Source organism: Schistocerca americana, chromosome 7 (genome assembly GCF_021461395.2).
Source record: "Schistocerca americana isolate TAMUIC-IGC-003095 chromosome 7, iqSchAmer2.1, whole genome shotgun sequence".
In the NCBI taxonomy this organism is placed as follows: Eukaryota; Metazoa; Arthropoda; class Insecta; order Orthoptera; family Acrididae; genus Schistocerca; species Schistocerca americana.
This window is the reverse complement of record NC_060125.1, coordinates 313316928-313344111: the sequence shown is the minus strand read 5'-3', so window position 1 is coordinate 313344111 and position 27184 is coordinate 313316928. Positions and strand designations below refer to the sequence as shown.

The following is a 27184-nucleotide window of genomic DNA, read 5'->3' as shown; positions in this document are numbered from 1 at the left end:
TTTTTAATCTAATGAGTGAAGGCATTGACCAAAATGTAACAACTATAGGAAAAATATTCAAGTTTCAATAAGACAATGGGTCATCATGCAGCAACAGGATTGTTAGTGAAGTTTATCAAAAATTATTACATGATTAACTGCTTATGGGTGCTTTCTAATTTTTTTTTAAAACACAGTAAATTCAATTCTATTAAAAAGTGATAACAGCATCAATGATAGATGAGACATATGGAGATAAGGTAATGCACACTCTCTTGCAGATAGAAGTTTTAATCTAGGAGAGACATACACACCACAATCAATTAAGTGCAGCAAGACAGTGCTGTCACATAATTACACACTGTATTCTACGGACTATAAGATGCTATGGACTATAAGATACACCTTAATTTTTAGCAACTTTTCTAAATACCATTTTTACCATTTTTATTATTAGATTGCCAAGCCAGAGTAAAAAAAAAATCTTGGTTAATAAAACCGAACAGGCCTTTAAAAGACCTGAAAACTATCATCTGAATTTTGTTCTTCTTCTCTTTCTTCTTGTTCTTCCTCTTCACCATTAGTGTTGTCCTCTTCATAGATAAGATGGTCTTCACTGTCATCGGGAGTGTTACTTATGCCACACTTCTTGAAAGATTTAAAGTAATGCCTTCTCTCACTCTAGACTGTGAATGTTTACCCACTGGCACATTTTTTTGATTGTAGGTCATTTTAAAGTTCCCTTCAGCGTGAATTGTTCCATTCCTCGCTCATAAACACCGTAAATGGTTTAATTATTGAGACATTAAGATGTGCAATTGTGAAGTAAGTCCCCCCAGAATAACAGCAAGCTCTGTATCTCCCCTTCTCAATTTCTCTTTTACAGAATTTTTCAAATGATTACTAAATTGATGTGGCACAAAAAGAGAACTCTTATTCAATAAAGCACCTTTCCTTCTTAAAGCACCTTTCCTTCTCACCCACACTCTGTCAATCCATAATTTCGAAACACCTTCGTCCATCCAACCCTTGACATATATGTGAACTACAGCACCTAGCAGTATCTCAAGAGATTTTGGCATTGTTTTGCACTTTAAAACAATCATTGGATTAAGTTTAGTACCATCAGCACAACATGAAAGGATAACAGTGTAGCACATTTTTTCATGTCCACTTCTTTTATAGTTACAGTTTTAGCATATTTTATGGCAACAGTTCCGTTACTCAGCACATCAAATGTCAGAGGAGTTTGACCATATTACTATTTGGCTTAGTTTTACACTGGTTTTCTTTTGATGTTGAATAATAAGGTGATGGAAAGGTAATATTTTCTCTTCATGCTCTTGCAGCATTTTCCGTTGCATTTTCTGAGATATTTTGGTTTTGGTTCACATGCTAAGCCCATGACGCTTCATAAACCTGTAGCACCAATCAACTACACCATTAAAGTCTGTTAAGTTCAACTATAGCATTAGCTTAAGAGTGTGTATTTGATTCATTTTTGTATTCATTCCAATGCAACTCTGACAGGTGCCCTTGAATCCATTTCAATACGTTATCGCCTAGTTTTGGCCGTTTTGCATTTAGTCCTCTATTTGCACATTTAGTCTTTCACTTTTTTTCAGTTCTTCTTTACTAACATGCCAATCACAAATTGTTTTTTCCTGCATGAAACTAGCTACTACCAAAAATATTGTACTGCTATTGATAACACAAATCACCTTCAATTCAAGCTCACTGGCACCATAGACTGCATGATACATCATAGGCTAGACAGTGTTCTGGGTTTATGATGGCAAGAAGGAAGGGAGACAGTCTTAGCAAAGTTGTGAATCTGTACAACGTAGGTTCGTCGCATTGTTACACTGCTACAGCCAGTTAATTCAATGCTGTCTGATAGAGGTAGGCTTCCTGGCAGCATTGAATATATGGCCATTTTTCAGACTAGCGGGAGTTTTAAATCAAAGACTGGACATTTTTATACTAATGTGGACTACAAGACAACCCTGAATATTGGGGGCAGTTTTTCAAAGAAAAAAGTCTGTCTTATAGTCCATACGGTATGTGGGGCACAACTGAAATATTACGTTGTTGCATAAGTTTGAAACGTTTCTGTTTCACTTGTTGGTATTCTGATTGCTATGGGTTTATGTATCAATTGTTATTTTTTATTTGTAGTTCACTGTTGCTATCTGAGTTTGCATATTGTCATTTTGTCATTTGGAGATAGTAGGTGGAGCTGTGGACACAAGAAAATGAAGTGCCAAGTGGAGTAATCAGAACAGTTCCAAAATATTGTTCTGTTTGAATTCAACAGTGGAGGCAGTCAAAAATATTCGCGCCATGTAGGCAGACTGTCTTGTACATTTGGTTCTCTGCAACTTGAAGAAATTGTAAACTTGTCATATTAACACACTACATTATTATTCTGTGTACTGTCTGTTCCTGCATCTGATTGCTCCTGCCTGACATTAAAATAAACATGTACAATGAAGCATGCACATTTCACTGCATCAAATCCAAAATTTGATTGACCAGTAACATTCACAAAAGGCTCATTACAATCACTAATCAAGTAAATGATATGTGACAGCTCCTGTGGTACACAAAACTTGTATACTATGCAGTATGATGGCCTGATGTTATGGACATAGTCTTAATCCATGCAAAATGTGAGTATGGGGATTTGCTTAATTGTAACAAATGTATATTTTTCCCATTGTGACAGTAAACAAGTTTAAGAAACAATTCCTTTGTATGCTTTTCTGTAGACTTCCTTAACCATGATCATGTCATGCATATGATTACAATAACCTGTAAATGTATGTCATTTCATCTACACACTGAATAACTGAATCTTAAGGAATGTTGTTTTAAAAGGTGAGACTTAACCACCTTCAATATGCTGTCAGGATATCTACGAGGTGTGTTTTTTAAGTAAGTACCATTTTGAAATCAAAAAAAGACATGCTAAGATATCTCAATAATGTTATTTTTACATGAAAGCCTGTACCTTAATCTACGCACTGACGTCATTATGGTCTAACTCTTCCTTGTTTATGTTGTATACTGAGTGTTTAAGATGCCTCCGATAATCGTGAGTCCCTCCGACTGTGGAGTACGGGCTGTTATAAGATTTCTTAGTGCTAAAGGCCTAAAAGCTTCATATTCATTGTGAGATCTGTGCAGCTTATGGAGGAAACTTTATGAGTGATGGAATGGTAAGAAAGTGGGTGAGAGCATTTAAAGATGGCTGCACAAATGTGCATGATGAACAATGGAGTGGGCGTCCTTTGGTCATTAATGAAAGTTTGGTGCAGGAAGTGGACAATAAGATGAGAGAAAACAGACACTTTACGATTTCCTCCTTGCAGGATGACTTTCCTAAAGTTCCTCGTAGTGTTTTGTATGGCATTGTGACCGAGCACTTGAATTACCGAAAATTGTGCGCATGTTGGGTACCGAAAATGTTGACAGATGTGCACAAAACCAAACGTTTAGACAGTGCATTGACTTTCCTTGAGTGGTACCACAACGACGGTGATGATTTCTTAAGCCAAATTGTTATGGGCAATGAAACATGGGTGGCCTACTTCACACCAGAATCAAAGCAAAAATCCATGGAAGTTGAGCAAGGGCACCGTTTTGCTGCAAGACAATGCCAGTCTGCATGTGGTGAATAAGACCAAAGATCTCATCACATCTTTTCGATGGGAAACTCTAGATCATCCTCCGTACAGCCCCGCTCTTGCATCCAGTGACTACCATCTGTTCCTGCACTTGAAGAAACACCTGAGTGGACAGCGGCTTCAAGACGATGACGAAGTCAAAACAGTGATGATGCAGCAAGTCAGGTGGCAGACTTCTATGAGGAGGGATTTCAAAAACTGGTACAACGTTAAACACCTGAGTGGACAGCGGCTTCAAGACGATGACGAAGTCAAAACAGTGATGATGCAGCAAGTCAGGTGGCAGACTTCTATGAGGAGGGATTTCAAAAACTGGTACAACGTTATGACAAGTGCCTCAATATTGACGGAAATTATGTAGAAAAGTAGATTAAGATACAGGCTTTCATGTAAAAATAAAATTATTGACATATCTTAGCACATCTTTTTTAAATTTCAAAATGGTACTTCCTTAAAAAACACGCCTTGTATTACAGTCACAAACGGTACAGCTATGCTAAGAATTCACATTTTATTCCTGTTCATTAAATCAGGAAAGACAATAGGACAACAACACTGATTTGTGCTGTGTAACCAAAATATTTTATTTGGCACTCCAACACAATAAAAATAAACTGAATATTTTTGTACCTTAAGTTCTGAGAGTGTTTTACTACACTCATCTCTGAACACTGGCCTGAAAACTATAATACAATTTGCATTTAGCAAGATAATTTAAAATAACATGTCAATGTTTTCCACATTTTCATAACACAGTAATGCAGTTCAAGTGAGGGTATTATGTACTTAACAACCATAAACCTTAATTTTCTCTTAGAAAGTAAATGCACTAAACAGGACTCATATGCCTGCACATAAATGTCAACATCATTGAACTCAACGGTTGGAGCTCTGAGCCTAGCAGAAGAATCACATACATTGGCAATTACATAGGTTTTGTGGAGGATAAATAATTCTCTTCTCTCTTGCAGCTCTTTCATAGAAGTGTCTCCTTACACCTATTACAGCAAAATTTCTGGATGCCTTTAAGCACTAAGTAACCAGCAATGTGTGCTACTGAACACTTTTAGAAAGAAAGGTCTTTCTGAGAGGAAGAAAAATACTGATATTAGGTTTCCACACATACAGAAATCTAGAGTATTTCTCGTCGTCCAATCAGGCATGATGTTTCGGCAAGTCGACTTCTTGCCATCTTCAGGTGTTCCTAGAGTCTGACTGATCTCTGATAGATGCTGACTTTTTTACCCCCTCCTGCAGCTTTTGTCTGTCTGCCTCATGCGAGATTTCAATGGTTACTTCACAGCCCTTACCATCTGGATCCTCCTCACCACCACCAGATTTTCTGAGCTTCGTAGATGAGAGCTATCCTTACAGCACATCCTTCGCTCCCATAGCATTCCTGGCATGAACCTAAGGTAACTTGTTGCCCACCTGCCCTACCCAATAGTGTGTGTGTGTGTGTGTGTGTGTGTGTGTGTGTGTGTGTGTGTGTGTGTGGGCACACGAGTGCATGTGTGTGTGTGCATGTGAACACAATCCCCACCCCAGTGCCCTCGCCCAAGTTGTGTCCCCACATCTACTAGTTGTGTGCTGTTTCTCATGCCCTAGTCTATGAAATCACATGCCCAGCTGTCTGCCAACTGCCTCCTCTACTTGCACCCCTAGCTTGACCATGGATAGCTACCCAAACTCCCATAAGCCGCTTAACCTCAAACTCCTCCCCGCCTCCTGCCTCTCTCCACCCCTCACCCCACTACACCCTACATTCCCACCTCACCTCAGTAAACTCACCATAGACCAGGAAAGAGATGGCAGTCAATCGAGCACAATCAGGTTTGCCAGAAGTTTCATAAAAAGAGATTCCCTGATATTTCCCTGATTTCCAGACAAGTTTTAGCATTTTTCCCTGACAAATTTTGATATCTCTAGGGTAAGTAAAGATATAAGTTGACAAAAAACGTAAGGACTTCTGTGTTTCTCTCCTGTTCTGTTTTGTACTGTTTTAGGGTGCAAAAACAACTAGGATCATATGTACCCATGTCAAAACTGTGAAACACGATGTAAAGTGAGGAGTTAAAAATGACTACATGTCAATCCACAATGACGGAAGAGAAGACAGCTAAAAACAGGGATGTGAAGAAAGGTCTATAACATACGCCATAGAGAAATGGAGGGCCAGAACTAAAAATTAAATGGCCTTCGCATTTTGCTATGATGGATAAAAAGTAAAATGCCGATAACACAGAAGGCAAATGCGAACAGGAATGTAACTAGTCAAAAAAAGGGTATTTCATCAGGAAATGGCGGACAGTTAAAAATTGGATGCAATGTGCACAAAGTGGTAGGGGAGCACTACTTAACAAATGACAGTGGCTAAAAAGGCAGTGCCCAATACGCAACCTAGTTAAAATGACCTCCTCATGGCAGGAGGGGGGAGAGGAGGTCATCCAAGCCACTGGGAGAGGCTTAATAACCCAGAGCTTACTCCCATGAAGGGAGGACTAGTGGCAACGGCAAAGTCAAACCACCTCCTGACAGATGGTAACATAGAGTTCATCAGAGGGAATGTAAGAACTAGTGGGCTGAGGTACAAGGACTGCAGCCTTTGCAGCATTGTCAGCAGCCTTGTTTCCTGTCAGACTGACATGACCAGGAACCTACATAAACATCACAGAAGCTCCATCAAAAGTGAGCAAGTGCAAGCTTTCCTGGACCTGTAGCATTAAGTGACAGATGGTATACAGTGCATAGAGGATTTGAAGGGCGCTGAAAGTTTGAGCAGATGACACAATTCAAATGCTTGTGTCGCCAGATGTACTCCATGGCTTGACATAGGGTGAAGAGCTCTGCTGTAAATACTGAAAAATGTGCCATACGTCAATACCAAAAATGTCAGTGCCAACGATGAAAGCACACCAGACACCATGGTCAGTCCGAGAGCCATCAGTGTACACAAAGGTACTTTCACAAAATTCTATGTGAAGGTTGTGAAACTGAAGGCGATACAGCAAGGCTGGTGTAGTGTCCTTAGGAAGCGAATAAAGGCCAAGGTGAACATGAGCCACAACACGAAGCAAAGGTGGTGATGGGTTCGCACCCCACCAGGAAAGTTGCAGGGAGCATGAAGTTAATCCGCTGGAGCAAGAGCCAAAAGCGAACTCGAGGAGGTAACAGAGAAGAGGGATGCATCCCATACTGGCAATCAAAGAAGTCATTGAAGAAGGAGGCACAGGATTGATGGCCACGCATAGCAGACAAATAGTGTGCATATCTGCTGAGGAGGAAGTCACGGTGGTAGGACCGTGGTAGTTCGACAGCTTCTGCATACGGACTCTCAACTGGGCTAACGCAGAAGGCGCCAATGGCCAATTGGATGCTATGAAGATGGCTAGTATTGAGACAGCCTAGGAGGGATGGATGTGGAAAGGCATAAACAAAGCACCCATAGCCTAGTTTCATACGGACAAGGGATGGGTACAAATGGTGGAGGGTGGTTCCATCTGCACCCTAGTAGGACTACGAGAGTTTCCTATTGAGCAGGAGCCCCAGGAATTTCGTAGTTTCAATGAATGGAAGAGCAACAGGCCCAAGATGTAAAGATGGTGAGAGAAACCAATTGCACCACCAGAAGCTCATACAAACAGTTTTGTCAGTGGAGAAACGAAAGCCATTGTTCATGCTCCATGAGTAAAGATGATTGAGACATCGCTCAAGATGCTGTTCAATGAGACAGGTCCATGAAGAACTGCAATAGACGGCAAAATCATCAACAAAAAGGGACCTGGAGATGCCCAGTGTGAGACAGGCCATTATAGGGTTAATGGTGATAGCAAAGAGGGTGACGCTCAGGAAGGAACCCAGAGGCACACTGTTTTCCTGGATAAAGGTGTCTAACAAGGCAGAATCCACACATACTTTGAAAACTCTCTTTTAAAAATTCCTCAAGGAAACAGGGCAGTTGGCCACGGAAGCCCCACGTGCAGAGTTGTGGAGGATACCAGTCCTCCAGCAGGTGTTGTAGGTTTTCTCCAAATCGAAAAACGCAGCCACGGTCTGGGATTTCCACAGAAAACCATTCATGACTTGGGTGGACTAAGTGATGAGATGGTCAACTGCAGAACACCATGCTCAAAATCCATACTGTGCAATGGTTAGTAAATTGTGAGACTTGAGGCACCATACCAGCTGGGCATGAATCACATGTTTCATCACCTCGCAAACACAGCTGGTGAGAGAGATGGAGCAGTAGTAGAAGGAAGGTGTTTGTCCTTACCGCGCTTAGGTATGGGTATGATAGTGGCTTCACACCAGTATCTGGGAAACTTGCTCTCTGCCCAGGTGCAGTTGTACATATTAAGCAGAAAGTGCTCGCCCACAAGACAAAGGTACTGCAAGTTCTGAATATGAACAGCATCTGGCCTTGGGTCGGAGGCTCTGGACGAAGTGAGAGCATGATCTAGTTCCCTTGAAGTAACAGTATGCATTGCAACACCCATGATTCTGAGAAGAGAACCTCCTCCACTCATTTCCAATGGAGGAAGGCGGCTGATAATGGGAGGAGCTCAAAATTTCCTCAAAACGGCGGCCCAGGGTGCTGGAGACAGCAGCAGGGCCCATGATGACATCATCTGCTACTGTCAGGCCAGAAACTGGCGAATGGATCTTGGTCGCAGAAAGCCGTTGGAGGTTGGCCCACATGACAGAAGAGGGGGTGGAACTGTTAAATGAACAAGCAAATGAAATCCAGCTAGCTTTTATGTTATCCTGAAGAGTGTGACAACACTGTACATGCATCTGTTTACAATGTATCCAGTTTGCCGTTATAGGATAATATTTAACAACACAATGAGCACGTCTCCAAGTGCAAATTGCATCACAGCATATCTCAGTTTCCCCAGGGACTGGGAGATGGCATAGTAAGAGAAATTGCAGGGAATGGAACATTCTGCGGCATTAAGGGTAATGTTTGTAAGATATTCCACCTTGTCATCACAACTGGGGAAATCGTGTTCATCGAAGGTTACCAGGTAAGAGTAAAGCCTCCAGCTGGCCTTACTAAGCTACGATCTGGGTGTGCACAGAGGTGGGATAGGAGTCAGTAAGCAGATACCACATGGGAAATAGTTGCTCGAGTAGGTGTCAGAAGGAACGGACTATCAAAACAATGGGCAAGATGGGCAGTGCAGAAAGATAGGTCCAAATGGGAATAGGTGTACGAGGAGTCTGAAAAAAACATGGGTGCTCCTGTGTTAACACAGAAAAGGTCAAGTTGATTAAGAAGGTCAGCCAAGAGGGTACCTCTCAGACAGGTTCTGGGAGAATCCCAAATGAGATGGGGCACATTAAAGTCACCGACCAGCAGAAATGGGTGAGGTAGCTGCCTAATAAGCTGGAGGAAGTTGGCCCTGATGACATCGAATGCTGGAGGGATGAAAATGGTGCAAAGGGAAAATGTTCATAGAGGAAGGAAAAGGCGAACTGCAACAGTCTGAAGACAGGCAGGCAGGGACATGTGTTGACTATGAACATCATCCCACTCGAGTAGCATGACTACCCCATGAGATGGAATGCTGACCTTGGGCGGAAGGTCAAAATGGACCAGGAAGAAATACAAAAGCTCAAATTGGTCGTGAGAAGGCAATTTTGTTTCCTGAAGGCAGAGTACAAGTGGATGCTGCGATTCTAAAAGCAGCCATAAATTCTCTTTGTTGGAGCAAAGGCCATGAACGTTTCATTGGAAGAGAGTCATGATGAGGAAAAAATGAAGTGATGTCGACTGCCGACTGCCAGCCTGTGAAGACTCACTGCTGCAAGGCACTGAGGCAGGAGGATCCAGCTCCATGAGGTCCACAGAAGAGTCGCCTTTCTTCTGCTGTCAGTCTGCGGAGTGCACTGCAGAAAAACAGTTGGTGGTGTGCACTGACAACACAGAGGCCAGCCGGGCAAAGGTACCATATGGCGACACCATCGAAGAGGATCTTTGAGTCGGTGAAGGAGAAGACCGTTTGCCTTTGGCGGACTTCTTCGAGTCTTTCTGGTCATCAGTGTCAACAAGACATTCAAGTGTGGTTGAAATTGTGACACTGGTGGTAGCACAACGGGTTTGGAATGTATGCTCAGACTGCAAGAACCTCATAACCTGCTCTGAGTGTGGACAGTAGCACCAGTAGGTGAGAAAAAGTGTGTCTGTGTGGGCATTAAGGAGACATCTACCTTTTTCATCACCCGATGGACAGCAATGACACCCTGATCAGAGAGGTATGTTCGGCTTCAGTCAGACTGTTGAACAGCCAAGTGTTAATAACACCATGGGAAGAATTAAGAGTTTGATGGGCCTTGACATGAACAGGATAGTCATGGAGAAAAGACACATGAAGCAGTTGTTGTCCCTGAGAACCAGAAGTAGTCTCCAAAAGCAAAGTGCCATTCCGTAAATGAGAGCACGATTTCACAGGGCCAGAAAATGCATCAACACCTTTCTGAATAATAAACAGATTTACCATTGCGGAAGACTGACTGTCTTCAGTACGTGAAACCACAAGGTACTGTGGTGCAGCTGGGAGGGTATTTGAATGTGGTGCAGCTGGGAGGGTCTTTTAATCATCAGCCTAATTCTGTTTATGTTTTTTAGACGCTGACTGTGAAGATGATTGGCTCATTGCAAGAAAATCCCCAATGATTGCCAGCGTCTCAGATGATGTGCTCCTTCCAATTGGGGTCCCCCTTCACAAGGGGGCGCAACCACCTTAGGTGATTGCTCACACCTCAGGTCACACCTCCTGAACACCGGACAGAGGGACAATCGGCAGTTTTAGAAGGTAGCAGCTCAGGCAATCACCCCTCCCTGGGCCTGGCCTTGTAAAGGGACACCATCCTCTAGCATTACTTTTCCTCAAGAGAAGTAATTGATAACAAAAATAATTAGAATTTTTTAAACAGGTTAATATTATCTCAGTTGTTTTTCTAAAAGAATTTCATATGATTTTGTACATGTCATATATTTCAGGCTATAATCCATAAAAAGAATTACTTTATTTTCGTTGTTATAATAGGTATGTACTATTTAGATTAAAGTTCAGTCTTGATCACGTTATGTCTGTTTTAATGAGTAACCGGTTTCGGTTTTTTCTATAAAACAATCATCAGACCCATTGGCTCCCTTGGGTTGATAGGTGGAGCTCTCCTTGCTGCTGTGCAGTCAACTGATCAGTTGACTGCACAGCAGCAACGAGAGCTCCACCTATCAACCCAAGGGAGCCAATGGGTCTGATGATGGTTTTATAGAAAAAACCGAAACCGGTTACTCATTAAAACAGACATAACGTGATCAAGACTGAACTTTAATCTAAATATAACAATTAATTGATCACTGAATTCCAAAAATGTTTACCAAAATTGTGAGGTATGTACTAGCTGTGTATGTACAGTTAAAATAAATCTTTTTTTGAAATATCTGAAATTAGGAAATATCTGGCACACTTAAAATTCCTATTATTAATTGTGCAATTTGACGATATTTCTTATGTTTACTTCCGGGTTCATTTATAAAATAATGATATAAATTGGTAGAGATTCATTTGTCAATAAAATTTATAAACTCCTTGGAATATTGTTAGTACCACAGAATGGATTAGTAGTGGGCATGCCTCTGATGTGATCGGACGTGTTTTTATTTTTGGCAATAACAATGTAATTTTCGGTTTTGTTGAAATAGAAATTGTAAAGACAGTGTGACATAGAAAAAAGAGAAAGAATAAAAATTACAGAAACAAAAATTACTGCCCGATCAGTTAGAGATACCCACAGAAATGGCCTGTGGTTTTGGTATGTCGTGAAGTCCACTTGTGTGGCCAGTTATTCATATGTTACACACACCATGTTGATGAAATGAAACCAATGAGATTATTCCAGTGTTTTTTCATGTGTCCTTGATATTTCCCTGATACGTTTGAAATTCCCTGATATTCCCTCATTTCCAGAATTTGTGGCAACCCTGACAATGTATGGGGACAGGTGTGTGCGTGTGTGTTCGCGTGCATGTTTTTCCTACATGTCTGAAAAAGGAAATGCATTCCAAAAGCTATCCAAGCTCTGTACCTTTGTTTGTGTACCCATCAATGACACAGTGCTTCTGCCTTTCGGTGAGCTGTGCCCTTTATTCCTAAATAATTCGTAATTTTCAATCAGAACCTTCCGTACATTATTACGGTAAAAAATATATTTTTCCTGAGGAGCCTCTTAAGAAATTGGGGGGTGGGGGGTCATCTTACACTCAGGTACATACGGTATTACAGAAACTGAAGCAAGTTCGTAGGGAGGTTTTGAAAGCACACATATGGGAGATCTCAAACCATGTTTTCCTTTAACTTACATTATTCTTCATTTTAATTACTTTGTACTGATCAATGTTTAGTTTGATCTGTTCTATATAATCATTAAAGAGATATAAAAATTAACAGGTTATTTTTATGTTTCCCGTATCATCAGAATCCACCAGTTAGTCACCCTGACAACGAATGCAGTAAAGACTGTCAAGTTGTTGGTATATCGGTTTTGACTGGTGTTTCACAATGACGCAGCCTAATATTTAAAATGGTATTTTAAATTTTTTTCTTCTTGTTACTCATCTTGCTCCTTATAAAACCTATCGACAAAATTCTAGTGATTTAACATTATTTTTAAATTTGGGTCTGGCTGCTTTCTAATGTCTGTTTCTGTTCCAGGACCTGGTAAATGGTAATCCTTTTCTCTCACAAATCTGTATCTAATGATTTCAGTAGCAACAGCATGCTAAACTTCAATGTCAGAAGAGAATGTCTGCACCATATTGCGAAAAGTTACACTGTGTGATAAAACTTGCCTTCCAAGGAGATGGTGATAATCTGTTCACTGTCGTTGAGTACTTTAATGAGAGCAGGGAAGGACATAGCCAGGAACAGACTGTTAGAAACAGACTGCCTGAAGAACATTATAAAGCACTCTCTGATGTGAAGTACAGTAGTTTGCAGGGTATATATGTAGAAGTAGATAGAGAACACTGTGAATGAGAATTCATATACATTTAATTGAGTGAATGGATTAGAGTGAGATAGTGAAAAGGAGGAATCTGATGGCTGTAGAGGCTAGGAGATGTTTACACACAGCTTCATAGGTGCACTTAAAAATCTTGTTAACATTTAAGTACTAAAACTGAAAGGTATTTACTAAGTTTTTCAATCTGTAGTAAAGTAACAAAGAAATATAGGATTTGGATGAGCATATTACATTAAGAAAGTTCACATTGTTTGATTGATTTGATTTCATCAGCTACTCAGTATGTCTTTGAAGTATAATAATTACCTCATCTGGGAGAATTGGGGCTAGCCACATATGTTGACCATCTAGTGTGTCATTAACACCATCCACGAGTTTTTCTGGTGTTCTCACATCACCTTCAACACCTTCTAATACATTCACACTGTCCGGATGTGCTCCAATGTCTGAAATAACATGATATTTTAATATAGTATTTGCAAAATATACTAATGGATAACATGAATTGCTTAATAAGACCATTGCAACTATACCAAGACAGTCATTCAGAGCAGAAAGAAAACTACTTCAATAAGTAATGACAACATACAAAAATGTTAAGTCACACCACAGAAATGACAATTCACCGCATTAAGGTAGACAGAAAGTTTGAGTTAATATCTTCCCACTTATTATGCAAACAGCACATGATGCCATATAGTTTCATATTTTGGGGAAACTTATCAGTAACTTAAAAATTTTCAGAGTTCAAGAACATGTAAAACGAATTACTTGTGTCATGAATTCAAGAATGTAATCCAGAGGCTTATTCAAACAATAGAAACTCCAGGTAGGAATATCAACAAAGCAGGAAAAGACAGATTGGTGCTTACCATAAGGACATATGAAGTTGCACATAGGCACATTTAAAAGACACTTACAGGGTGACAACTTTTGAACTGTATGATATAAAATTGTCGTAACTTTTGAACGGTTTGCATTAGGATGTTCAAACTGCATGGTTTGCCGCAAGGCATGATGGGAATTAGCATGTGCATGCATGGTTTGGTTTAGCGGCTAAGCCCTCTTTCATTTGGATGGGTTCATCAATAAGCAAAACTGGTGCATTTGGGGGACTTAGAATCCATATTTTGCAATCAAGAAGCCTCTTTACCCTCAACGGGTGACTGTGTGGTGTGCAACGTCCTGTCATGGAATAATCGGTGTGATATTCCTTGATAGCATGATGGCTACCGAATGGTACGTGAAGGTTTTGGAAGATGATTTCATATCTATTATCCAAAGTGACCCTGATTTCGACAAGATGTGGATCATCCAAGATGGAGTTCAACCCTATCGAAGCAGGGGAATATTTGATGTCCTGGAGAAGCACTATGGGGACTGCATTCTGGCTCTAGGGTACCCAGAGGCCACTGGAATGGGCTGCCACATTCTCCAGATGTGAACACATCTGACTCCTTTTTGTGGGGCTATATTAAAAGCAAGATCTACAGTAATAACCCCAAAACCATTGCTGAGCTGAAAACAGTCATTCAGGAGGCCACCGACAGCATTGATATTCCAACACTTCACCACGTTATGCAGAATTTCACTGTTCATCTGCACTACATCACCATCAATGATGGCAGGCATATCGAACATGTCCAAATATCTGTAGTGACATTTACATGTTGAAAGAACTGTGGGCATGCTATAGTTTGTAACTAATGTATGTTTTTTCATATAGTTCAATAACTGTCACCCTGTACATCTAGCTCTCGGCCACAGCCTTCATCAGTAAATGATAGGCACACACCAGCAAGCACAGATCACTCACACACAATTGTTAACTCCAGCATCAGCATTCTGGCCTGAGATGCTGGAGCTGGCAGTTGTGTGTGTGTGAGGTGTGCTTGCTTGTGTGTGTGAATGGTGTGTGTCTATCCTTTACTGATGAAGGCTGTGGCCGAAAGCTGTATGTAAGTGTCTTTTAATTGTGCCTGTCTGCACCTTGATGTGTCTTCTTTACTGCAGGTAACAATCTGTCTTTTTCTACACTGTTGAGGCTTAGTCAAGGAACTTGAAATACTATGTAATGCTTCCCATTATAATTATTCCATAATGTAATATGTCATAGATAACATAGCATTTCTTTTTCAAACTGAAAGCTCAGTTCACTAAATCAATAACAGAAATAAAGAGTTTTAGTCCATTGACAAATTTTTTTGTAGACCCAACTGATGTATGTTGTTGTTGTGGTCTTCAGTCCAGAAACTGATGTATATATTATTAATATCAAATAATGGTTATATAAAATCTTCTGTACATCTTCAGTGCAGTAATGCAGACTGTATAAGCAAATGTTCTAAATTATCTTATGCATGTCAGTTTATACACAATTATGTGTTTGTGGTATGTGTGGATAACTTTTAATGAAAATGTTTCAGATTTTTTACGTATTTCACTTCCTCGAGATCCTTTTCTTTTATGATCTGTGGAAGGAATGTTAGCATATTTTTCTCTTGTAGATATGTATTGTATATTTTTGTTTTTATGACATGTACAACATTCTTGATGATTTCCTCACTATGGATCTATGGAAAAATTCTATCTATCAATTAAAGCTGTGAGCTCACTGGCAGAAAGAAAGATCCTGGATGGCAGTTGCTGACAATGCCCTCTTGGTTTGCATAGTTTTTAGGCATTGCATTGGTTACTAGTCAACAAAATTCTCCTTCCAAAGAAATGGAGAACATTATGATTACTGTGACTTACCAGTTGAAGAATCTATGAGCATGTTGGCACCATGAACTGCATTTACGAATTTGATGTTAATATTTGACAAAGTATATATACTCTGGTTGGTGTACAATATAGTTTAGCTATGCCTAGTGCATTCTAACCTGAATGACTTGGCGGATGACAGGAATGTTTGCCTGAAAACGGGGCTACAACACAGAAATTTGTTGGAAAGAACAAACATAAATAAATAAAATAAAAACAAAGAGTAGGTGTGGGACATCTATTTCCAATGCAAACTCATACTGCAGCAACTGGACTGAGTTTATCACTCACATAATTTAGGCTGCAAATCCCCATTTCAGTACAATCAGTGTCAGACACCACATGCAGATTCACTAATTAGCTATGTCATAGAGCAGCCTGTGAAGTAGCATCAAGGTACACCTGTATGACAGAACTTTTAAAGATGACATTAATGTGCATATGGTGTATCTGACAGTTAAGGGGTCTTGTTGGCCACACTGGGCTGGACTCAGAGGTGGTCTGCACCACTGTTGCAGTGTTCGCCACGGGGTGGCAGCAGTACTTGAGACACTTAGCTGAGAGACGGCAGATTTCAGATTCCATGACTGGCAGAGGCTGTAGTATAAGAGATACTGCAGTTGTAGGTGGCAGCAAGTAAACTAAGGATTTGGCCTGGTGGTTGGAAATACCCAGCATGCGTGACCATTAGAGAGGTCCTTGATGGGGCTAGACACTGGCAGAAACAAGGGACTGCAATACTTACTAAATATACCCAAGTTCAGTAAAACCCAATGCAATACATCTAGAGAACAAGCAACCATGGACACTTGCACAGAAAAATAAGATGAGTATGTTCGTAAAAATACACCCTCAATCAAAAAAAAAAGGTTCTGAGTACTATCAAAGTTTTGCAAAAAAATGAACTTTAAAATTTAACATCTCTTCAAGGAATTGGAGATTTTGATAAATTATGTCTCAATGGATAGAGTTTGAACAGCTGCATCAGAATGTACTTATAGAATTTTGTACATTTTATATATTTTGAACTATATCCCAGAGTATACATACTGGGGTATAGAAGCATCACTTTCAAACAATAAATAATAAACTGATAAAAGTAGCAGCAGCATAGCAAAATTAAGCTAAGGTATCTATGCGTAAGTGTAATTATTTCAATATGTTTGTAATTTTTCAACAGTAAAACATCATACATTAACTATCCTGCTGACGAAACTATAACTATTGTAAAAACTAAGACAGTCAGTGAGAAACTAAAGACATCATCAGAAAGCTGAGAAAATTTTGTTATAGATTGAGATGTTTTATATGTTTATTAGATATATGGGAAATAAATGTATGATAAATTTCATTACAGTCTGAGTGCATAAATAGCTGGTCTCCATCCTGAGTGAGATCCATCGATTTGAAGACTTGGTACACAGCAGATGTGTGTATCGATGAGTGAAGAGTGAATTGCAAACTTAAAAGTGTTTGAAATGTTCCTAAGTACAAATTTGGGGACTTGCAAAAGTCTCAAATGTCAGCAGTGAAAACTTAGAAGTTTTACAAGACAAGTTCATCGACTTGTAATATTTCCAAGAGTTACAGCAGGTAGGACTTGCAGTAACTTCACACAAGTTAGCCACTGGGAAAATTGTAATATTTCCGTGAGTTAGTGAGAGGTTGGACTTATAATAATTATGGTAATGAGTAATGAGTATAATGGGCGGGGGCACTACGAATGTAGTGCGGGACAATACGTTGAGAATGTGGGTCTCGCGGGAGGCGTGCCAGAAATAAATCCCTACAGTCGCACTATCCTCTGTGTCCTCGGTGGCTCAGATGGATAGAGCGTCTGCCATGTAAGCAGGAGATCCCGGGTTCGAGTCCCGGTTGGGGCACACATTTTAATCTGTCCCCGTTGACGTATGTCAATGCCTGTATGTAGCTAAGGGTGTTCATTTCATTGTAATTTCATTCTAATGAGCTGCATGGTCACCGATGGTATCTGTTCTTTCGGACATGTCCGAAAGAACAGATACCATCTTAGTATATACTTAGTATATAATTATGGTAGCTACCGGAGCTACCTAATAGTTATTAACATGATGCACTGTTTGAATGGTAAATTCACAAAGCATTAGTTAGTTAGTTTCATGTTCTATGGATCATTTGCATGACGAAATGTAATGATGTGGAACAAGTCATTTCACAATCACATCATAAATATCGCTATATACTGAGCATGTACAGGTGTGAATTCTGAAAAGGAAACACAGTTGTTAGTTAGTAATTCCTGTCTACCCTCTTTTACACCTTACAATAATAGAAATTCTTCCACAGATTAGGAGTTGTCAAGGAGAAACTTTCAGTTTGTTTTCAAATTGTACTTTTCTGTCTATCAGACATTTTATATCACTGGGTAAGTGATCAAAGGTTTTAGTTGCAGGATTATGCATTCCTTTTTCTGCTGAAGACAATTTCAATGTGAAGTAATGAATGTCATTTTTCTCTTTGGTGATGTAATTATGTGACTCATTGTTCCTTTCGAATTGCAGAACTGTAGTGGGTTATTTACAACCAATTTCATTACGGAAGAAATATACTATGAAGAAGTAGCCAGGATGCCTAATTCCTTAAACAGACGTCTACAAGATGATGGTAAGTGAGTACCACATATTATTTTTACACGACATTTTTCAGCAATGAAGGCTTTCTTTCCTAAAGATGATTTACCCCACAACATTATTCTGTATGACATTACTGAATGAAAATATGCAAAATATGTCACCTTAATGATTCGTTTCTCCTCAAGATTTGCAAATATTCTAAGCACAAATGAGGATGCACTAAGTTGTTTTAGGAGTGCCAAAATATGCATATTCCAGTTTAAATTATCTTCAATATGAACACCTTATTTATTATTTCCTCGCCACGTGTTACACTTGGGACTGGTGTAGTACCTCTAGATGTGCAAAAATGAATATGTTTTGTCTTCTTAAAATTGAGAGTGGCACCATTTGTGAAAAATTAGTCAATGTCTGTTAAGAACATTGCTTACCATTTCTCCTGTTACTGTATGGACTGATCACAATACTAGTGTCATCCACAAGAGAACTAATTCTGCTTGTTGTGTACTAGATGGATGTTCATTAACGTGTATGGGGAATAATGGTGAGACGTTCCCTGATTACATTTGTTGCATTACTAAGTACAAGTTTTTGCATTCTTTTGGTTAAATAAGATAGTCTCCATAGGTAGGTTACATTAACACTCACATTAAACCACAATTTATCTAGAAGAATACTGTGGTTCATACAGTCAAATGCTTTAGGCCATAGAAAATACCAAACAGAGCTATTTTTTTTTTAATTTAATACTTCTAATATTTGGTGAGTGAATGTGTAAATGGCATTCTCAGCAGGGCAATTCTTCTGAAACCCAAACTGTGATTTAATGAGGATACAATTGTTGCTCATGTAGGAGGCTATTCTAGAAAACACCACCTTCACAAAAAATGTGGGAAATGACATCAGCAGTGAAACTGGTCAGTAGTTATTAAGAAGTCTCGTATCACCTTCCTGATAAAGGGATTTAACAATGACATATTTTAATCTCTCTGGAAAAATGTCACGAGTAAGTGATGCATTACATATTGCAGATAAGACACGGCTTATTACATGGGAACAAATCTTTAGTACTCTGTTGAAAACTCCATCAAATCCAGATGAGCTTCTATTTTTGAGACAATAAACAATTTTCTTAATTTCAGAAAGAGAAGTTGGTGATACTTTCACATGACTGCATTTTGATGAGAGATATTTTTCAACATACTGCTGTGATTTTCTCCTGGACTGTTTGTCCCTATATTTGCTACAAGTGCATGCTGAAAAGTAATGCCTCCAAAATTTTTTATGTCAAAACTCTAAAAGATTTTTAAATAAAACAAACATTATTAACATTCTACTTCTTTATTCTTCATGTCTACATATTTATTTTGCAATGTTATTGAGTATCAGAGGCTGTGCAAGAAGTATGGAGTACCACAGAGATACTGCACAGCAAAGCGCTATCACAAGTTGCCAATGAGACACTAAGAAGAAGCCATGCCTCCTGTACTTCCAAGGCTCTCTGCCCTGAAATAGCATAAACAGAGGCCAGGAGGGTAGTCCTGTTCCAGGTCGGATACTGTCCACTTCCAGGAAGTTCCTGTTGGAGTAACATCATTGTGCTGCCTACTCATTGTGACACAGTCCATGTCAACCGTTGGGGAGTAAAGACACTTCCACCTCCTGTGAACTGTGCCTACATGCCAATGCTATCAGAACTGTGTCAACAAGTGTCTACAAACTTGTGTTTTCTAGTGACTGTAGTGAAGCTACAGTACAGCCATTCTGAACTTGTATCAATTTGCCACTCAGTAATCATGGCTCATTTAATATGTTCTGAGCCCCAAGTCCATGTGTGCAGTTTCATTGTTACAGTTGAGCCTGGTGAGCAAAGATAAGTTTTGTTGCAATTAATAAAGTATTACTTATTCTGAGTATTCTAATTAACTGTTTTATCACTAGCCACCTTAGTGTCTAAGAAGCTGGAAACAACACATAAAGTGACGACAAGGATGCAGCTCACAATTAGCTCATTGAGGCAAAATGTGTAACACACCCTCTCTTGCAGCAGTGATATTTTTCTGTTTGTGTGTGTTGTTATATTGAGTGTTCATGACATCTCTTCTGGATGTGTCTTTAATGCAAGCTATACAATCGCAGGAACAAAGGATTGAACAGTTACTACAATACTCCACGGAATTGTAGCAGCACCACAGCTGCTGTCCCAGCCTGTTCAATTGGAAACAACAAACAGTTTGTAATTGCCTAAATTCAGAGAGATTCTGGGGCAAACCAAAGATTGGGCTGATTATGTTGCACAAATGATGGTGCATTTCAACACCAATGGTGTAACAGGTAAACAGCATATTTACCATTTTCTCTTCACCACAGGCTCAGCTGTATTCTGGTTGATAGTGAAACTGTTTTCAGATTGCCAACCTCATGAGATCTCCTATGAAGAGTTATTTGACAAACTGCCAAGTCATTTTAAATCACGAGTGCATACAGCAGCTGGTCATTATAAGTTTTACAGATTAAAACAGCAGCCAGGATAGTTCTACAAACAGTGGGTAACAGAACTTCACAGCCTTACCAGACAATACCACTTTCAGTTTCCATGTGGGTTAAGTTAACAGTGACATTGTGATGAGAGATGTGATTGCTCAGACTGTGTCTGATTCCCATATTCGTGCTGCCATACTATAGCATCAAGACCCTGACCTCAGCACAGTATTGCCAATTATTGAGTCACAGGGCATGGTCAATGTACCTAAGCATGATTTTCAAGCACCTGTAATACATGTTGTCAAGAGTACGACTGTTCAGAGGCCAACCTGCAACCCCCCCCCCCCCCCCCCCCCCCCCCCCTTCTGCTCAGGTCAGATCAGATATCACCCAACGTCTAAGTCATGTGCAAACCAGTCGCACTGTCAGGTCCCAGTGCAGCCTGCACACTTGTGAAAGTCCTGCTCATGTTGATTTCAAACACATGATAGGGCACAGTGCCCATGCTGCAAAGCCAAGTGGCAAACAAAGTCATGTGCAGTTGATATGTTTAAGTATAGATGTTGTTAGGCAGCTTTCACATTCCATGTCAGACAATGATTCTAATGTCTAATGAGGTGTATATTGTGACTGTTGCACAACAGTCTGCTGATCCTGTTGTCAGATTGTCAGGACACAAACTCTGAACTTATCAATCGGTAATCCAATAATTTATGTGTTCAGTTGCGTGCGTTCAACATGTGTGTTAGCATAAAAAGTTCTCGGTTTACTTGCCGCGTCAAATTTGGATAAAATCCCAAGCTTTCGATGACTACCTCCGTCATCTTCGTCAGGGGTAAAACTGACTGTCGTGGACCGGTGAGGCTTCCGCTTTTATAAGCAGTGGACGGCTTCTCATTGGCTGGATGACGTCACGGTGAAACTGATGCGTACTGAGGTGGCGGCCTCTATATCCATAGATTTTGTTTGCGCGCTTTATCCAGCGTTGCTTGCAGCGCCATCCATCGCAACAGGCGGAGAACTGCGAGGAATGTAAGAAGTCTCCCTCTGTGCTCTTTCTATATCAATTGCGCACTTCCATGCATTGCTGAGTGCATAACTGGAATCTCTGTTGAAATTCTTTTCACAGAGTCTAATTTCAACTGCTTCCCTGATGACAGAGTCCCAATAGTTTGAAGCGTGAGCAAGTAGTCTTGTTTCATCGAATAAAATCTTACGTTTATTTAACAAACTGTGCTCAGCCACCGCTGATTTTTCTAGATACCTGTATTTCAGGTGACGCTGATGTTCCACACTGCGATCGGCGACAGTTCTTATAGACTGGCCCACATAAATTTTGCCACACTCGCAAGGAATGCTGTAAATTCCCGGTACTCTCAGGCCAAGATTATCTTTCACGGGTCGCAGCATTTCCTTAATCTTCCTGGGTGGCCGGAAGACTGGTCTGATTCCTTGCCGGCTCAGGACTCTGCCGATCTTGCTGGTCGTTGCACCACAGAATGGTAGCCGTGCGATGTGTTGGTCCTCTTGATCTGTTCGAACAGCGTCCTTTCTTGGTTTCTTCGCCAGAGTAGATCTGATATCACGAACAGAATAACCATTTTTTATGAATACCGTCGTCAGATGGTTAATCTCGGAGCCGAGGTGATCCTTGTGCGAAATACGAGGTGTGGCTAGAAAAAAACCGGACTAGTACTGGTGAAACAATAAAACGAATGCAATAAGGCTGAAAGTCGCGTGGCCTGTCACGTGACTCTCGCTCTACCTACTGCTCGAGTTTCATCTGCCTCCTGCACTCAGTCTGCCCGTGGCGTCTGTTTTAAGTAGTTGACGTTTTGTCTGTGCGTCGGAAAATGTTGAGTGCACAGAAAGAACAGCGTGTTAACATCAAATTTTGTTTCAAACTAGGAAAATCTGAAAGTGAAACGTTTGTAATGTTACAACAAGTGTACGGCGATGATTGTTTATCGCGAACACAAGTGTTTGAGTGGTTTAAACGATTTAAAGATGGCCGCGAAGACACCAGTGATGGCACTCGCACTGGCAGACCATTGTCAGCAAAAACTGATGCAAACATTGAAAAAATCGGTAAACTTGTTCGACAAGATCGCCGTTTAACAATCAGAGCAGTGTCTGAGTTAACAGGATTTGACAAGGAAAGTGTTAGCCAGATTCTTCATGAAAGTTTCAACGTGAACAAAGTGTGTTCAAAAATGGTTCCAAAGTGTCTCACAATTGAACAGAAGGAACGCCGAAGAATGATTTGTTCTGACATCCTGGAAAACGTTGAAAGTGATCCCACCTTCTTACAAAATGTTATTACTTGCGATGAATCGTGGTTTTTTACTTACGATCCCGAAACTAAACGCCAATCGATGCATTGGAAAACTCCTGGTTCTTCACGACAAAAAAAAAAAAAAAAAAAAAAGCACGAATGTCAAAATCGAAATTCAAGGCAATGATGATTGTTTTTTTTTTGACATCAAAGGGATTGTGCACATTGATTGGGTACCAGAGGGACAAACAGTGAATCAGCATTACTACATTAGCGTCCTGGCTACCCTACGTGAGCGAGTACGGAGAAAACGGAACGATTTGTGGAGAAAAAAGTCATGGATCCTTCACCAAGACAATGCCCCAGCTCACAGTGCGTTGTCAGTGAAGACGTTTTTGGCAAAACACAACATTCCCATCTTAGATCATCCACCCTACTCACCTGATTTGGCCCCCTGTGACTTTTTTCTTTTCCCTAAAGTCAAGTCAGCTTTGAAAGGAACTAGATTTGAGACTGTTGAAGCAGTAAAAGAAAAAGCGATGGAAGTAATGTATGGACTTACCGAAAATGATCTGCAACATTGCTATGAACAGTGGAAAATTCGTATGGAGCGGTGTAGAGACCGAGGAGGAGAGTACATTGAAGGAGATAACATGAAATTGTAAATAATTGTAAATAAATGTTTTTTCCAGCATCAGTCCGGTTTTTTTCTAGCCGCACCTCGTAGTCATTGCTCTGTGTACCAAGGTGTTCAGCATAGCTATCTTCTGAGCTGGGTGGTGAAAACTACGTGCGTTTAGATATAAATCTGTATGCGTCGGTTTTCTGTGCACAGAATGTCCGAGACGTCCATCTGATTTTCGCTCCACCAGTACATCTAAGAAGGGTAACTTTCCATCCTTCTCCACCTCCACTGTAAATCTTATGTTCTGATGTATACCATTCAAATGTTCAACAAATTGCTGCAGTGCCTCATTGCCATGTGGCCAGATTAAAAATGTATCGTCAACATACCTGAAGAAGCAGGATGGACGTAAGGGAGCACTGTTCAACGCTCGTTCTTCGAAATCCTCCATGAAGAAGTTAGCTATGGCTGGTGACAGTGGCAAACCCACGGCTGTTCCGTCAATCATTTCATAATATTTTCCACCATACAAAAAATAGGTGGTCGTCAAAGTGTGTCGAAATAACTTCAGTATTTCAGGAGAGAAATGAGCAGCCAACATTTTTAACGTATCTTCCACTGGAACCTTTGTAAACAAAGAGACCACATCTAGGCTGATCATGATGTCATTCGGACCTATCCTCATCTGCTTTATAATGTCAACAAACATTTTTGAGTTAGTAATATGATGACTACAGTGGCCGACTATAGGTGCTAATAATTTGGTTAAGTATTTTGCCAACCGATATGTAGGAGACCCAATAGCACTAACAATAGGTCTCAACGGAACTCCATCCTTATGGACTTTGGGTAGACCATATAACCTGGGTGGCCTTGGTGCTCTTGGTCGTAGGTTCTTGACTAGTTCTTCTGCGAGGCCAGAGTTCTTCAGTAGCTCCCCTGTCTTCCTACTACGTGCTGCTGTGGGATCCCGTTTAAGAATACGGTACGTGGCATCTTCCAGTAATATGGCCACTTTCTTATGATAATCGGTAGCATTGAGGATAATTGTGGCATTCCCTTTGTCGGCTGGTAGTACAGCTAAGTCTTCATCCTTCCCCAACGATTTCAATGCCAGTTTCTCCACTCTGCTCACATTGGGCTTAGGAGGCTTGGCTGTTGCTAAAATCCGACTAATTCCAAGCCTTACCTCATCTGCTGCCTCTTCAGGAAGGTGCCGAACCGCTTGTTCTACTCCACTGATAATCTCGGCCACTGGTAGCTTTTGTGGAGCTGGAGAAAAGTTCAGTCCCTTACTGAGAACCGAGATGGTGGCGTCGTCAATTTCCTTGTCGGAGAAGTTGATAACAGTGCGATGTGCGTCGCTGGACCCAGAAGTTCCTTTTCCCCGGTTTAGGCGCACAAGTTTATCAGCCTGTTTTGCTGTAGTCTTGCTTAAATTAGCTTGCTGATGTGCAGCCAAGGTCGTGTCTACCCATTCCCAGTCCCACGGTGACAAAACTGCAGACAAAAACAGATGGCAGCTATATAAAGACCGAGCGTTGGCATCCAGTTCATACCTCGTACGATGTATCCTCTCCCTGGCGATCGCATGACTTGTCTTTCGCAAAATTCTATTCACTGCAGCAGTTCGGATGTGATGTTTGACAACTGCGAAATTTGGTACAACCCCCTTGTCACGACAACGTTGTAGAAAAGCCAGATTACTCAGCAGCTGTGACTGTTTCAAGCGCAGCTTCTCCAGCCGACGAACGCTGCGCGCTACATCCTCCCCGTAGAGGAAACTAATATGACTACGAAGTCTTTTATGCAAGGACTCCGTCGGGGAGGATGTAGCGCGCAGCGTTCGTCGGCTGGAGAAGCTGCGCTTGAAACAGTCACAGCTGCTGAGTAATCTGGCTTTTCTACAACGTTGTCGTGACAAGGAGGTTGTACCAAATTTCGCAGTTGTCAAACATCACATCCGAACTGCTGCAGTGAATAGAATTTTGCGAAAGACAAGTCATGCGATCGCCAGGGAGAGGATACATCATACGAGGTATGAACTGGATGCCAACGCTCGGTCTTTATATAGCTGCCATCTGTTTTTGTCTGCAGTTTTGTCACCGTTGGACTGGGAATGGGTAGACACGACCTTGGCTGCACATCAGCGAGCTAATTTAAGCAAGACTACAGCAAAACAGGCTGATAAATTTGTGCGCCTAAACCGGGGAAAAGGAACTTCTGGGTCCAGCGACGCACATCGCACTGTTATCAACTTCTCCGACAAGGAAATTGACGACGCCACCATCTCGGTTCTCAGTAAGGGACTGAACTTTTCTCCAGCTCCACAAAAGCTACCAGTGGCCGAGATTATCAGTGGAGTAGAACAAGCGGTTCGGCACCTTCCTGAAGAGGCAGAAGATGAGGTAAGGCTTGGAACTAGTCGGATTTTAGCAACAGCCAAGCCTCCTAAGCCCAATGTGAGCAGAGTGGAGAAACTGGCATTGAAATCGTTGGGGAAGGATGAAGACTTAGCTGTACTACCAGCCGACAAAGGGAATGCCACAATTATCCTCAATGCTACCGATTATCATAAGAAAGTGGCCATATTACTGGAAGATGCCACGTACCGTATTCTTAAACGGGATCCCACAGCAGCACTTAGTAGGAAGACAGGGGAGCTACTGAAGAACTCTGGCCTCGCAGAAGAACTAGTCAAGAACCTACGACCAAGAGCACCAAGGCCACCCAGGTTATATGGTCTACCCAAAGTCCATAAGGATGGGGTTCCGTTGAGACCTATTGTTAGTGCTATTGGGTCTCCTACATATCGGTTGGCAAAATACTTAACCAAATTATTAGCACCTATAGTCGGCCACTGTAGTCATCATATTACTAACTCAAAAATGTTTGTTGACATTATAAAGCAGATGAGGATAGGTCCGAATGACATCATGATCAGCCTAGATGTGGTCTCTTTGTTTACAAAGGTTCCAGTGGAAGATACGTTAAAAATGTTGGCTGCTCATTTCTCTCCTGAAATACTGAAGTTATTTCGACACACTTTGACGACCACCTATTTTTTGTATGGTGGAAAATATTATGAAATGATTGACGGAACAGCCATGGGTTCGCCACTGTCACCAGCCATAGCTAACTTCTTCATGGAGGATTTCGAAGAACGAGCGTTGAACAGTGCTCCCTTACATCCATCCTGCTTCTTCAGGTATGTTGACGATACATTTTTAATCTGGCCACATGGCAATGAGGCACTGCAGCAATTTGTTGAACATTTGAATGGTATACATCAGAACATAAGATTTACAGTGGAGGTGGAGAAGGATGGAAAGTTACCCTTCTTAGATGTACTGGTGGGGCGAAAATCAGATGGACGTCTCGGACATTCTGTGCACAGAAAACCGACGCATACAGATTTATATCTAAACGCGCGTAGTTTTCACCACCCAACTCAGAAGAGAGCTATGCTGAACACCTTGGTACACAGAGCAAGGACTATTTCGGACAAGGATCATCTCGGCTCCGAGATTAACCATCTGACGACGGTATTCATAAAAAATGGTTATTCTGTTCGTGATATCAGATCTACTCTCGCGAAGAAACCAAGAAAGGACGCTGTTTGAACAGATCAAGAGGACCAACACATCGCGCGGCTACCATTCTGCGGTGCAACGACCAGCAAGATCGGCAGAGTCCTGTGCCGGCAAGGAATCAGACCAGTCTT

General features: G+C 40.9%; 1 protein-coding gene and 1 non-coding gene across 2 annotated transcripts in view; one reads left to right on the top strand and one right to left on the bottom strand.

The window, feature by feature from the left end:
- Positions 1-27184, bottom strand: part of LOC124622145 (katanin-interacting protein-like) — a 363928-nt gene that overhangs the window by 39757 nt on the left and 296987 nt on the right. Inside the window, exon 12 of the mRNA XM_047147778.1 lies at positions 13008-13147. Coding sequence (XP_047003734.1) covers positions 13008-13147 — 140 coding nt within the window. The remainder of the gene's footprint in view (positions 1-13007; positions 13148-27184) is intronic.
- On the top strand, positions 17274-17347 carry Trnat-ugu. The gene has a single exon. It is a non-coding gene; the product is annotated as a tRNA-Thr (tRNA).